The following is a 14866-nucleotide window of genomic DNA, read 5'->3' as shown; positions in this document are numbered from 1 at the left end:
AATAAGTTATTATTTTTAAAACTTTTTAGGATTGGAAAAATAGACATATTTTTTAAATACTGTTTTTTTATAATTGTTTTCCAAACGAGATTACCAATGAAACTGAAGTTTATCAATGACTATTATCACAAATATCAGACATTTGGATACATTTATGATTAATCAAGCTTTTAATCATGTTTAGACTCCGCAGCTTGCAGTAACCATCAAATCATTCAAATGTGCCAACTAATTTATTCAACTAATTAATTGCCAATAAAAAATGAAAACCGCTGAGCCAATGCATGCTAAGCCTAGTTGCAGCCAACAGAAGCGGCAGCTTTAATAAGGAAGCCGGCGAGAAGAAATGGGGCCGAAAAGAATGGGCTGTGATCACTATCCAAAGCATATACTTCAGACGGCGGCCACCTCTTTATCATGGCATCTTGTTGCTCTGGTTTGACAACACGATCATGCATGGTCTTGATGTAAACACGTGGCACCCTGTCCACTTCCTCATGATTCTCTCCTGTGAACCGGGCTGACTCTAATGCCAGGATCGGTCCTGGCCTTACAAGCATGGCAGCTAGTGTTGAATCCTAAACCCAAAATCAGTAACCAATGTGCATTTAGAATCTATACAAAACAATACAAAAAGCATAATTATAGAGGAAATCCAGGCAGCATTTAAGGTGGGTAAAAATGTTCGAGACCAATCCGACCCACCCACCAGGGCTTTGGTTAATGGTTATCAAGTAATTGAACAAGGGAGAACAATTTACTTATATACTTAATCGACATTCATAAAAAAGAATTTCATGAATTATGAGTTTAATACATTCTGATTAGCAGAAAGATGGATATTCTTTGCTCATTATTAAAGAGTCACTTGTTCACAAACTTCTTATGGGGCTAATAGTTTTCATTTTTCATCCCATAAAAAACTCTTTTCGCTCTGCCTAGCTTCTATCCCTCTCTAGGGGTATTTTAGTGATAGGTTCTATAGGAATTAAACACTCCTATTTGGTTAAATACCTAGTGGCAAACTCTTATGTTCCTTTCATTACAATATTTTTAAATAAGTTCTTAGATGACAAGTTTAAAGGTTTTCTTATTGATATTATCAATGACGTCAGAGACAATATTGATGTTCTGTGAATTTAAGCCTATTTTGGGCTAAACTTGCCCCGAGCTTACATAATGTACCTTAAATTGTTTTTAGATTTTTTTAAATATTAAATTTAAATATAAGGTCATAAATCCCAAAATTTAAAATCATAATCACTATACAATCATTAGATTCTAAGTGATGGAGTCATTTTTATTTTTAATAGACACAATGTGTAATGCATGTTAAGCATTAGGTCTAACTAGAGCCATGTTTGGTATTAAGGTTGGATACCTGTAGCATTTAAAATACAATATTAAAATAATTAGTAAACACTAGTTGTTATTACTTGAAAGCCAAATTGATTTGATTTACCACTTATATGAATAAGAACTCATGATATTTTTATTATTTTTGTCTAATTTATTATTTAAAAATCATATTAACTACACATTAATAATTTTTATTTTATAATTATAACTTTTTTTATAACAGTAATTTAAAAAGTACAGTACTTCAATATCAAACAGCCAAAAAGAGCCTAGAGTAATGATAGAACTACACTTTATAACATTTTCTTATTGCTTATTTGGCTGTAAAGTTACTATATTTGGGCATGATGTGACTTTCTAATACAAGCTAGTTCGATCTTTGCTAAAAAAAAAACATAAATTTCGATACAATAATGGACTAAAAAAAACATAATTTCTAATGTATTAAAATTTTTGTATTTTACTGACATCTCACTTTAACTAAATGATAGTACTCTCACTAGAAAATGACTATATATGTATATAACTTAATTAAAGTTTTATATCAATTTTTTTGTAAATATAATTATTTAATTAGTTTAATGACATTAAAGATAAGGCTGGTATGAATTTAGTCCACAATTCATCTTAAAATTAGTGGCCTAGACAGTAGACACAGTGTCACTTTGCGTTGAGAGACACAGATGATAAGAACCAAGAGTAATACAATTTTCCCAGGCAATTCTCCGAAAATTTCCAAGGCAACCAAAAATGGAAACGCACCATTTACAGATTTGGCCTGCCTAGGAAAATATGAGGCACAATTCCCTGGACAAAATAGTATTTTTGAAACCAACATGATGGTGGAAATACACCGGAAGCAGCCAAAAGATGTCTTCTAGCCTTCTAGGTGGGGTTATGGCCTGACAACTTAAAATTCGGAAAGGAAATATTGGACTTAAATCTTCTAGCCAAACATGTGAGAAAAATCAGTGTATCATTTGCTCTGTCTATTCAATTATTTTCCTTATTGAGCTGTCAAGTGTGTTTCCATGACCACGTAAAGTCTGTGTGGCCCTAGTTCATCAACTGTGTCAAATGTCAACGAATCAATGTGGTGCAAATCTAACTTTTCAATCGTGTATGTTTGTGAATCAGATTAAAAATGTTTGCTCCATGATTCAGGAATCATCAAGATGGCAAGTGGGGCAGTGGCTACAATAATATACACACCCAAAAAGGCATTAAAAGAAAAGGAGGCTATAGGCCTATAGCATAGTGCTGTGCTGTAAGTTGCAAGCGGGTGTGCTGTGTCCACAATTGTTGCAAAGTTAATTACCTCTTGAGGACTCATTTGATAGATGATTTTGCGCTGCAATTCTTGCTTGACAATGGCGCTGGTTGGAGGTTGATCAGCTCCTAATCCAAATCCTAATTGGTACACGTCGTCGCCGAATCCCGATAAGTCAGGTACCCCCTGCTTGTCATTTAGGAAGCAAACACCACAAAAATTTTTAACCACAATCATGATCTCATAAAGTAGCTGCATAATTGTCACGGCCCATAGCTGAATCATTGGAGGGGTAGATTGAGCATTGAGTAGTGTGATTTAAAAAAAAAAAAGTAGGCCATCATTGAAACATTGTCAGCTCAGTGCCATTTTATCAAGCATTCACAGAAAAAGCAAAGAGTATGCCTTAAATAAATAATTGAAGAGAAAACTTCTATGCAATGGGAACTGGAAATCACAACCTTGCTGCTAACACTACTTGCATTTGATCTGAATCTGAATATGTTCTTCTTTCTGCTGACCCTTAAAACTAGAATTCAAAAACACTATAATTATAATTCTAACACAACAATATTCATAGGAAATTACAGTTCCCCACATATCATTCTTGAAAAAAAAAATAATAATAATAAAAACATTATTATATATATGTGGAGCATGATCACAAAGTCAAAAACTATCCACCATTATATATGCAAGCTTTGAATGCAAGTTATGAAGTGCCAAAAGAATTTTGGTCATATATATTAGGTAGCTGCTGATGTAGCCTGACAAATATGCATCATCTGCCTTGTTAATAAGAAATTAATTTTTCTTTCTGTATAATCACTACTTAAATTGTAACCATTTGGATAAGTCTTGACTGACAGCCAAATTTTTTATGGAGACAGTTGGCAATCATGCCAATTTCTTCTCCATCGCTGCAGAAGCATCAGATTCCCAACAACAAGAATCAATCAATATATTACAAATTAAAACCAAAACGGACTTATAGATTGAAAGTAGGGTCCAAGAAAATGAATAATTACAATTTTAACATCTTCATCTGTGCAGAACCCCAGTTTCAGCATCGTGGCTGCCAAATAAACCGCCAGCCGGATTTTGTTACCAAATTTGTGACTGGCCTGAGTTATGCTTAAGCCTCCAGCACTGTGCCCCACCAATATCACCTGCAAAAGTATTTACAATTAATAACAAATTAGCGAATCAATACAGTACAGTACATAATCATGCATGCAATTTAATGATGATCGAGGAGTAATAATAGATGCCGTACCTTTTCATTATCAGTCAAAGAAGACATGAAGTCCATGAGAGGTTTGTTATAATCATCAAAAGAATGAATAGAATTTGCATCGGATGGATCAGTTCCAGCACCTTTGAGATTGATGCATGAAACTTTGTAGCCTGAATTCTCCATGAGGCATCTGACTTTGTACCAGCACCATGCTCCTCCACTTATGCCATGCACCAGCACAAAGTGTGGCTTCTGTACTTCAGCTGGTTTTTTAATTTCTCTCATGTTAATCTCTTCTCCCATGGGTTAATAGCTAATTTCCTTCGCTGTACTCTTGTCAACTTATTGAGACTCGGGGACTTTAAGAGTTGGGATATCATTTATAGTTGGGATATCGTCATAAGGAGTCATGATTCATGCTACTTTAAGAGTTGTGGCTATGTGTGCTCAGTTTCATCGTAAGATGTCTCAGGTCTTGTTAAATAAAGAAAATGACACCCGGAGACTACAATTGCATGCTTGATTGGAAGAAAATGGAACATAGGCAATGAATGGAAAAGAGAGAAAGAGAGAGAAAATGAGGAAAAAAGGTGTTCAATCTCAATTTTATTGTTTGACTTGACATGGAATCATATCTTTTTTTTTTCTCCTTTCCTCACTTTCTTTCCTCTCATTTTATTTTATTTCTTCAAACCGAATTTGCTTTAATGCATAAGTTTTTTTTTTTCTGTATATTAAACCAGGTATTTAAGACTACATTAGGCCCCGACTAATTCATATTCGAATCGGATATAACTATTAGGGTCGTAAAGTTTTCCCAACAATTATTTAACACAACTGCATCTTCAAAACTCGAATCATAACTTCGATTAAGGTATAACAGATCTATGTCAGCAAATTTAAACTCTTATTGGTTATAAACATATTTTTTTAGGGAGCCTCTAAGTTACAATAATTGTAACATACATCTCTTATGTGAACCACACAAAATTGTAGATTGTCATAGCCAACATTGAACATGTCGTCCCTCCACTACTCGTTTTGTGAAACTAATTTGATCTACACTATTTATCTTGGCAATATAATCCTATGGTATGTTGTAAATCCTCGAATAAAATAAGAAGCATTAATGAATGTGGGTTTGTACATTCCTTCCTCAAATATTAAAAGTATATATCGTGGCAAATTTTATAGGTTAATGATTGAATGCTAAGCTAATTTTTTTTTTTTTTTGGGTGGAAATACTGAATTAATGGTTGTCCACAAGAAAAATAAGAATAAATTTGACCATTAACTCAATATTCAACTCAAAATCAATTCAACACTGAATCTGAGGTGAGTCCACATGGCACCAAATTGCATCGCTCACACGCACTGTTTCACATGATGCAGTTACAAGCAAGGAAGACAAGTCGTGATAAACAAATGAGAGGGCAATCCTTGGCAAAAGTTATCTTTGGAAATGGAGATTTGTCAATGAATAGTGAAGCAAGAATTTTTGTATTCCTTTTCATTACATATATGAAATAAATATTTGATTTTGATCTTACATTAATTGTCGGCTACCTGACAAAATTTTTTATTCGTCAATTAATTTGTTTATAAGTATATTGCAGGCCGACCCATGTATCCTTATTTATTTTATTCTGTTTATATATCATTTTTAAAAACACACTTGTTCCCTCTTGAATCTCTTCAAAATGGACACACAATGCCAAAAAAATATTGTAAATTTCGCTCAGTTGACGCATCCGTGGAGCAAAGCTGCAGAGGTGGCTGATACGAATTGGTAAATACTTCGATTATATTGCTAAGTTTTATGTACTAGTCTAAATAACAACAGCAAGTTTTCTGTTTGGTTCTTAAAAATATTATTGGGAAACTTGGTATAGAGAGGGTAAAGAAAATGAAAGTGTGATACATTGAGAGAAGATGTGCACAAGAAACGTGTTTACAAGATTCTGGAATTCACACCGAGCATTTTGCTCAGTTTTTCTGAAAATGCACCAAGAAAAATGAAATAATAATTAGCAGTTATAGCAACATTGGAAAGTGAGCCATTGGGCTATGTAACTCAATACAATATGGAGCTTTAAAAGAGCAATCAATGCCAGCAGCCAGACGGTACATAAATTGGTGATCTCAGGGATCAACATGCACTCAATGCATTTACTGAAGGAAAGGTTTGCCAAGAAAAGACAGTGCCTTAATAAGTCACCAAGCACGACGAAAAAAAAAACAAAATGTAATTGCTCGATCCACTGACTTTAGGGTGCGGTGTAGTTTTCAAATGGAGAAGACTTTCAAGTTCAGAAAAGTAATTACACTATTGAATTTGTTGTAACAGTAGTTTTCTGATCAGAAATTTTAAAGTGTGAGAAATCCGTGTAGTTTTAAAGATTTCTCGCATTTTTCCGCATTTTAAAATTTTAGACTGGAATATTTATATTTATTGTAATATATTGATTTTCATTGTTATGATTCTTCATCTAAATAATATGAGTGGAACAAAATTTGTGGTTTCATTTTATTAGATGGAGATGAAGAAACAACATTTGAAATGGCCACCGAAAACCTATCTCCATTATTTATTTTAACTTCTTATGGGCAGGCCAAAGCATTAGCATACAAAACACATAGTGAAAAGGGGAAAAAAAGAGTCTAATAAAAAAATGACATAAAAATGATGTAGCAACCTCTTTGTGTTGATGTGTATGGTCCATTTGGAGGTAGATTCTGGCCGTGAAATCAAAAATGCTTCTTCTAATGAGAAACAGACGAGCACTAAAGGCCAATGAAGCATGGATAACTATTAATTATTGCTTAATTATTAGGCAATGCCAAACTAGCCTATGTTCAAGGGATTTTAACATTATTGGTTGACAGAATGTTAATCATATATTTCAATATTGTTAGATATCTCATATTCCAGTCTTAATGTAAGTTCCATTAACATGACAATTTGTTTATATAATTGTCACATCATGCTAAATATCAAAAGTATAATTCATTTGTTTGAAATTATTTTCAATCGTCAACGTTCGCTTTTACCCCTAATTGTTATTTCTTTTCAATAGAATCCTTTGTAAAGTTGTTAAGCAAATTAAAGTGGAAAAATGGTTTATCTGAAAGGTATAAATTATTTCTTTTAAACCTTTTAGTCGAATCTATTCTTTCTGAGAAAAAAAAAAAATTAGTCTAAAACTAAATACTGAAAAATCTCAGTCACTCGACTAAAAAGGAAATTGACTTAAAATTAAAAATTAATATTATCAGTACAAGTTTAAATAAAACTCGATATGACATTTTTCCAGAGGTAGGAAAATGAACAAATTAATAACAATATAGGATTGGTATGGTATTTATCATGAGCATTTTGAAAATAGACAAAAGAAAAATTATTTGATCATTTTTAGTGGCCAAGGCTGGAAAGGGTCAGAATGAGCTAAGCCACGTTAAATGGAAGCCAAGAATCAACAAAAAGTTGGGATAAATAAAAACTAGAGCTATAAAAAAGCTACGGCCTCCATGCACATTCTGTCAAGGTCACTCAAGCAAAAAGCTAATACGCCGAGGGATGGTAAAACTCAGATCTATCCGGTTCCACTTTAAAGTTTTGATATTTAGATACGAGTAATATTCACACAGACTGATAGCAAAATTTTTTAAATATTCAAATCTGCATAATAATAAATTCAAACATAATTTTAAATTTAATAATTTATTTAATAATAGGGGTGGGTAAAATTGAACTGGACCCGAAATATTATGGGTTCAATTTGATTTTTTGTCGGCTCGGTTCCGTACTTTTTTTTAAGGAAAAACTAAATATTTCGATTCTGTATAAAACCGTATACTTTTATTTGGTTTTTGATTCAAAATTTTAAATCCAAAAACCAAACCAACAACCCGAAAAAATAATTTTCAAATTAAAAAAATGACATGTGGCGTTGGGGGAGGGCAAAACTAGATTGGTTTGGTTAGGTTTTTTTAGATTTGGTTTTTCATAACTAAAAAAACTGAATGGATTAACACCGAAACCAAACTTAATAGAATTTTTCAAACCAACCCAAATCATTGCCCACCCCTACCTAATAATGTCAAATAAAATCCAATTATAATTCAACAATCAACAATTCAACATCAATTCAACATAAATAACATACAACAACACCATAGATCCACAAATAAAAATTCCACAACATAAATCAAACATAAAAAATTAAAAATAATCTAAGGTAAACTGATTCATTACAATATTCTGTAATTATTATTATTATTATTATTATTATTATTAGTTTCTTAACTTATTTTCCAAAGTCAATGAAGATTATAGAGTTAATTATGCTTATGCATATTAAATAAATAATTTAATTAGATAAATAATTTAACTTATATATATATTTCAATTGAAATTTAATCAAATAAATAATTTAATTATAATATAGTGCGGATTCGGATACCCAATTTTTCGAATACATTTACACCCACATGGATCTTAGATTTTAGGTTTTGAATCCAAATTTGTTCAGATCGAAATTTTCCAAATCTTTTTGAATGGGGACCAAATCGAGATTTTCCAAATCTTTTCGAATGGGGGCCAGATCCAGATTTTCTTACCATCTCTAACTACTCTCTTCGTTGCTTTTGTTTAAGTACTTCCCATAAAAGCACTTATAATTCCGATCATGGAACGTGTAGGGAAGAAGCTAACCATTCTGCTACATCTTTAATCGAAATATCAATATTCCTTCCCCCATACGACCAATTTATCTCTTCGTACCATATCAACATAATTTATTGGTTAAATTAACCAGCACTCGCTTATATAATTAAATTAGCTCACGCACTTATAGTAGTTTTTTTTTTTTAAGGGCATTGTTTTTCAATTAAAATAATCATCTAACACATAATTTTGTACCCCAGTGGTTGGAATTATTTGGCGGAAAAAACCAAAAAAAAGAAGAGAAAAAAAAAATATGACCCCAAAAATCGAATGCAACTTCTTACGACTTCCAATTCAGTGAGGGAGATGTTGAGGCCACGTTGGGTTGTCTCCACGAGTGCTCGACAGTTGATGCCCCCACTTTGCCTTCTCCAATCCCAAACTATTGCCTTTTTCTTTGCCACCCAAAACACATTTTAGTGTCCATTTTTAGTCACATTATACCATACAATTCAATTAAATCTTGATTACAAATTTTAATTGAATTTGGAATTTTATTTATTTATGTTTTGGTCAAACATCTGTCCGAAATGAAATGAGAGCAATTTCACAAATACGAGATAGGGGCGACAAAATCTCAAAATCTAAATTAATTTTTTTTATTTTTTATTTTGAATTTGGAATTCGAATAGTTAGTTAAACAAAATTTCTCGAAAATTTAATAATAATACTTGATTAATGGTTAAATGCCCATTTAGGATCAAATTAAGATATGATGAATTATTTTAATCAAATTCGTGAATCATGATGATGGTGATTGATGAATGCGATGCCTAATATAAACGTAATGCAACTTGCATAAGGAATAGCAAACTGAAAATAACGAAGGAGGCATTCAAAGCTAAAAATTCAAACATGTGGCCCAACAACAGATAAGAGATGTTTTGGGAGCTTGCAGCTCTTTTCCGATTTTCCTTCCAACTGGCAATTCCAGAAGTAAAAAGCGAAAATGATGCCTCACCAACTCCACAAAAAAAAAAAAAAACTTATCTGGTGGGCCATTGAGCTTGAAAATTGGAAATGAACTATTCAAACTTCGAAAACAAGAATTTCCCGCCAAAGTCCACCAGTCGGTTGGTCTGGCCCAGGCCCATCCGTTCGAGCAAAAGAATCGGGTTATAAAAATTTAAAAAAAAAGGCTATTTTAATTGAACCGAACTGACTCGAAACGGTTCGGGTTGATTCAGTTTTATTTTTTGTATTATGAAAAAAAAAAGAACCAAATAAGAAAAAATACAAAAATAAATTTGATGTGTTCGGTTCACTATTGATTTAAAATTTTATAACCTAAAATAAATAAATAAAGACTCCTAATTATTTTTACTTAATTAGATGGACACCTTTAAAATTATAGAAGAATGTCTTATACAAAAATGTTGAAAAAAAATAAAAATAAGTGTTTTGTTTTCATAATTTTATTGAGTTGTAAATTGAGGGGGGGGAAAAAAAGGTTTGAAATTTAAAAGAGAAGGCAATTCGGGGCAATACAATTTTAAGTGAAAAGGCGGGAGTTTGTGTGGTGCCCAAAGCACGGGGAACGGTGCTCGACAGCCGACTGTCAAATTTCACTCCAATAATGAAGAAGAATATTTTCATTGAGATCCTCCTTTTCTCTGCATATTTCGTTTAAGGTGCTTTTCTTTTTTGGGAGAAATAAGTGCAAAACTAAGTAAAGACTAATTTATGATGATTGATAGAATTATGATAATGTCAAGCGAATTCTAATTCTTCTACGGTCAGCAAGTGAGATAGGAAGTTTACGAAATTTCATATTAGAATAAAAGAATTTTATAACAAATTGATCGAGTTATTTTCTAAGTAGTATTTATTGATAGACGACTTGAATTTAAATGTTAGAAGAAAAAGAGGTGAAAAAAATAACTCTTGTGGAGGAGATTCATTTTCATAGGTAGAAATTTTTTAAATAAATATTCAATCGTAAACACTCTACAACAACTAAGTCTTTGTTATTGATTTGTATCTAACTCTAATGTACAATTATCAAACTCACATATACGTAAAATAAAAATCCACTTAATTTAGCTTGTTTATTTACACACATAAGTCAAGTTTCGACATAATCAACTTCCATAAGCACGTAGAGCAGGGACAAAACATGCTAATTTTGACTACAGGGGTCAAAGAATTTATACAAAAAAGATCAACATATTTCATTGCACTTATTCACAAGATAATCTCATATTTGTTGATGTAATCCCGGATAACATTGTAAATAGTTTAGATTATCATCTTTCTTGATTCAATTCTTAGAGATTTAAGGAGATGTTGCATGTTTTTGCTCAAGAGTTAAAGATTCAACATCAATTAAATTCATAGTCAAAGAAGTTAAATTTTTTGATGCATATTTTCTCTAAATAATGCATCTAGAGTCTTTGTTCCTTAACTATAATCTATGGGGGAAAAATATATATATATATATATATATATATAGTTATTGGACAACTAACAATGCAATGGTAAAGAATTATTATTTATAAAAATAAGTGAACATTCAATTATTTTTTAATTTCTAACAAGTAGAGAGATTTTTTATTTATTTATTTGGCTCACTATTAATTATCTGCTAATGACAAAAAATTGGAAACTGAAAATTCATTATTTTAGAATCAAGACAATCATAAACTAATACTAACAAAATCATGTTTAAAATCAAGATTTACCTTTAATTGAGAAGTTTTGCTAATTTTTCAGCTAATCAAGCATCACCTGTGGGATAAGAAAGTTGATCTTCTTCATTTAAGTTTTGCATAAGAAAATTTCAATTTAGTATTTCTTCATTATCGTTAAATTTCAATTTAGGTCTTCTTTTTCTTTTTCGACTCCTCTTCTTTTATTTTTTTAATTATATGACCAACCAATAATGCACAAGTCTATAAAATGGGTGTTTTATTAATATCAAGTTATTTTAATATAAAATAATGATTTTTAATTTTTAATTTTTTAGATATTGTGGCTCATGCCAGTCCCTTAAAAAGATCCGCCCCTGAGTAAGAGGGAATTAAATCTTGACTTATGGAAGTACATTTCTCTCGTCCTTGAGGTATAACTCTCTCTGTGTGCTTGTGAAAAACAATTTTGTTAAGGGATTTGAAATACTAATTTCCGAAGGATTGCCCATAAATAATATAGTAAAAACAGTTGAGGACCATAACGAAAATACCCAAATGAAACAAGCGCAAATACCCTCCTAAAAAAAAATCAAATTAAGAGCGCCTTTTTATGTTCCCTCTCTCAGCCTTTTCTCGTTGTCCCCATTTTCTTCAGGTTCTATCATCAACATATCTCTCTCATAATAATTCCCTGCATCAGATTTCAGCTTTTCATCTGCCTTGCTGTATCAAAACGGTTAGTAAATTGAGCTTCCTCATTACTACTAGTTTCATTTGATTTGATTTGATTTTATTTTTTATGATTTATGATGTGTTTGGCTCCTGAGATTTACAAGATCTGTTTATGCTTAATAATTACTTCTCTTCGTCATTATAATTGAAGTTTTCTTTTTTGAATTTCCGATCGGTTTAATTTTTCAGTAATTGATTGAATATTTATCAAGTACAAGATGATGAAATTCCATCTTTATCTCTATGAGCTATAGAGTCTTAAACGTTATAATTAATTTTTGTTTAATTGTGGATTTAAGGCTGGGTCTAGTCTAACACTGTATTGTAGCTACTCTTGTTAGACATGGATGTTTAAGCCTCAAATTTACATTTTAAAATATGCGGATTAATGTTAAGAGCTTGTATTGTGTATGGCATATAGTAATTGAAGTCAGATGGAGACTGATATGAAGCAAACAGAATCCAATGAGTCGCGATCAAGCTCAAGATGGCTGGCAGAAAATCTTGAGGGTAAGTTGCTGCATCCTTCCTTACTCCCTGTTTGTTTCTCGGTAATTTATTTGTTTGCTGGTTTGAAGTTCATTCGTGAGCTCATTTTTATATTCCAATGGTAGGATTTTGTGCTTTCAGTTGAGCATCATACTCTTGTTGGGATAATGGTCTTTTCTCTGATGTTGATTTACTGTTTAATTCGTTCTAAAGCGCTTAGTTTGTACGAATGACAAAAAAATCGTGAAATTTTGCAGAGATGGACCAGAGTGTCAAGCAAATGCAGAAACTGATAGAAGATGGTGAATCTTTGTCAAAATTTCATGGGCCGGAGTTGACTGCTCACATTGAGGATTTCTATCACTTGTATCAATCTTTGGCTGAGCGCTACGATCATCTGACTGGAGAATTACAAAAGAATGTACCATCAGATATTCCACTGCAGGGTTCTGGTAACACTAAATCTGGCTTTGCCCAAGGCTCTCCACTGCTGACTCCTGATCGTAAGATGGGTTTGCACAACACTAGCTGTCAAGCTACATCTTCTACCTCTGGTGGCAGCTCTAATTTTTCTTTGAAGGAAGGGGCTGAATTATCTTCACCCTCATCATCGGACTCAGAGTCAGAGTTTTCTAACTCCTCTGTCAAAATCCACCTGGATGCACCTATAAACATTGATGGCAAGGAACTTACCGAGGAAGCAAATGAAACTTATGAAGAACTACTTGGGCGTGTTATTCAGTATGAAGACAAGTTAAGGGTTTTAAACTTAAGTCTCCAGCTTTCAGAAGAAGAGGTTGCCAGGTTGAAGAGTGAGCTTCATTCTCAGATTGAATTGGCAAAGAGCGATGTCAATATCAGGGAGGCTGATCTGGAGATGGAGAGAAGACAAGTGTTTGAACTGCAAAACTATGTGAGTGAGTTAGAAACTCGTCTTTCAGAATCAAATTTTGAGATTGAAAGGTTGATGAAAGAGCTTGAAGTAAGTAGTGACAGACTTAAGGGATCGGATGAAGAGATAAATCGATTAAACAATCAACTTGCTAATGAAATTTCTGAGGGTACTCATCAACTGCAAGGCCAGCTTAAACTTGCTCAAGATGATGTGACCACGTTGAATGCAAAGCTTGATTATGAGAGAATGCAGGTTCTGAAGTTTCAAGAGAGGATTGCAAAGGTTGAAACTAATCTCTCTGACCGTAATAATGAGGTTGCAGAACTGAAAATTGCATTGAGCGACGCAGAGGAAAAGTTCACTTTAGACAAAGCACAATTGCAGTCTGAAATGTTTTGCTTATTAGAGAAACAGGCCCTTTTAGATGCAAGGCTCAAAGAGTGGGAATTGCAAGGAAAAGCATTGGAAGACAAAATAAGGCAGTGTGAAACTGAAAAAATGGAGATCACAGGTCTGCATGAGGCCCAAGAAAGGGGGATGCAAAGTGAGATTAATCAGTTGAAAGTAGAAGTTTGTGAGAGAGATAACCGCATTGAAGCTTTGAACAAAATTATGGACAGTCTTAAACTGAAATATGACATGCTTATGGCAGAGAAAGATGAGATTAATGCAAAGGTAAACACACTCGTGGCAGAAGCAAGATCCCGAGACAATCACATTGGCCAAATAGAGGAACACTCACGAAAGCTACATATGGAACATGCGGAATTGATTGCTGCATCTGAATCTTCAAGGAAGCTAGTAGATGAATTAAGATTCAGAGTGAAGGAACTGGAGAATGAGGTGGACCGACAGAGAATGGTCATCTTAGATGCGGCTGAGGAGAAGCGAGAGGCAATAAGGCAGCTTTGTTTCTCGCTGGAGCATTATAGGAGTGGGTATCAAGAACTTCGCCAAGCGTTTCTTGGGTACAAAAGGCCTGCAGTTATGGCTGCATAAATTCGATTTCGCTCCATTATTGGTCTAGTAAATTTCCAAAACTTGAGCTTTCATTTTCCTTTGAAGTGTTGTATGTTGTTGAAGCTTAAATATTGTCAACTAGCTTTTCAAATATCTTTGTTGCTGGGAATTTTTTTACTTTTTAGTTGGCATCTAAACCTGTGTGAGTGTGTTCAACTTATACTGGATGTTTAAATTAATGCTTATTGCTTAGGCAATCTATAAGCTGATGTTACTCTCTATTTTTGTGTTTTAAGATGAACTAGAAATTACTACATTTTTTATATGGACAAAGTAGGGTATGTGGTAATTCAAAGCACAAGTATAAATGAAAGTGAAAATGCAGTCGGTTCTATTTTGATAAAGAAAAAGAAAAAGTGCCACATTAATTTTATTTTCTCGTGTTATTTTATTCTGTTTGTAAAATATTCTGCACAGATTTTCATTTTATTAACTTAAACCTTTAGATAGACCCTCAGCCAAAATTTTCGTGCGTTAATATCACTAAATTTGCACTCAGATACTAATT

At 32.8% G+C, this 14866-nt stretch overlaps 2 protein-coding genes across 3 annotated transcripts; one reads left to right on the top strand and one right to left on the bottom strand.

Moving 5' to 3' along the window:
- Positions 1 to 90: 90 nt before the first annotated feature.
- LOC102628759 (methylesterase 17) lies at positions 91 to 4420 on the bottom strand. Its single transcript, XM_006486073.4, has 4 exons — positions 3906 to 4420; positions 3658 to 3798; positions 2678 to 2815; positions 91 to 578 (listed from the first exon to the last, which is right to left on the bottom strand). The coding sequence occupies exons 1-4, from the start codon at positions 4167 to 4169 to the stop codon at positions 294 to 296; spliced, it is 828 nt and encodes a 275-aa protein (XP_006486136.1). The 5' UTR covers positions 4170 to 4420; the 3' UTR covers positions 91 to 293.
- Positions 4421 to 11801: 7381 nt separating this feature from the next.
- LOC102629033 (protein NETWORKED 4B) lies at positions 11802 to 14623 on the top strand. 2 transcript variants are annotated; one of them, XM_006486074.4, is made up of 3 exons: positions 11802 to 11958; positions 12376 to 12464; positions 12701 to 14623. In XM_006486074.4, the coding sequence occupies exons 2-3, from the start codon at positions 12389 to 12391 to the stop codon at positions 14335 to 14337; spliced, it is 1713 nt and encodes a 570-aa protein (XP_006486137.1). In that variant the 5' UTR covers positions 11802 to 11958; positions 12376 to 12388; the 3' UTR covers positions 14338 to 14623. The 2 variants fall into 2 exon arrangements, with proteins under 2 accessions (XP_006486137.1, XP_015388155.1); XM_015532669.3 differs by lacking the exon at positions 11802 to 11958 and having other exon boundaries at positions 12316 to 12464.
- The last annotated feature ends 243 nt before the right edge of the window (positions 14624 to 14866 follow it).

This window comes from Citrus sinensis, chromosome 4, assembly GCF_022201045.2.
Source record: "Citrus sinensis cultivar Valencia sweet orange chromosome 4, DVS_A1.0, whole genome shotgun sequence".
Lineage (NCBI taxonomy): Eukaryota > Viridiplantae > Streptophyta > Magnoliopsida > Sapindales > Rutaceae > Citrus > Citrus sinensis.
This window is presented reverse-complemented; position numbering and strand designations above follow the sequence as displayed.

What these genes read in the sequence shown, in the direction of transcription:
- LOC102628759 (XM_006486073.4), bottom strand. Translation starts at nt 4,169, where the DNA reads ATGGGAGAAGAGATTAACATGAGAGAAATTAAAAAACCAGCTGAAGTA. An exon ending in CTTTGACTGATAATGAAAAG is followed by an intron (nt 3,799 to 3,905) that starts GTACGGCATCTA and finishes ATACTTTTGCAG; the next exon opens with GTGATATTGGTGGGGCACAG. An exon ending in ATCAAATGAGTCCTCAAGAG is followed by an intron (nt 579 to 2,677) that starts GTAATTAACTTT and finishes TTTTGGGTTTAG; the next exon opens with GATTCAACACTAGCTGCCAT.
- LOC102629033 (XM_006486074.4), top strand. Translation starts at nt 12,389, where the DNA reads ATGGAGACTGATATGAAGCAAACAGAATCCAATGAGTCGCGATCAAGC. An exon ending in GCTGGCAGAAAATCTTGAGG is followed by an intron (nt 12,465 to 12,700) that starts GTAAGTTGCTGC and finishes GAAATTTTGCAG; the next exon opens with AGATGGACCAGAGTGTCAAG.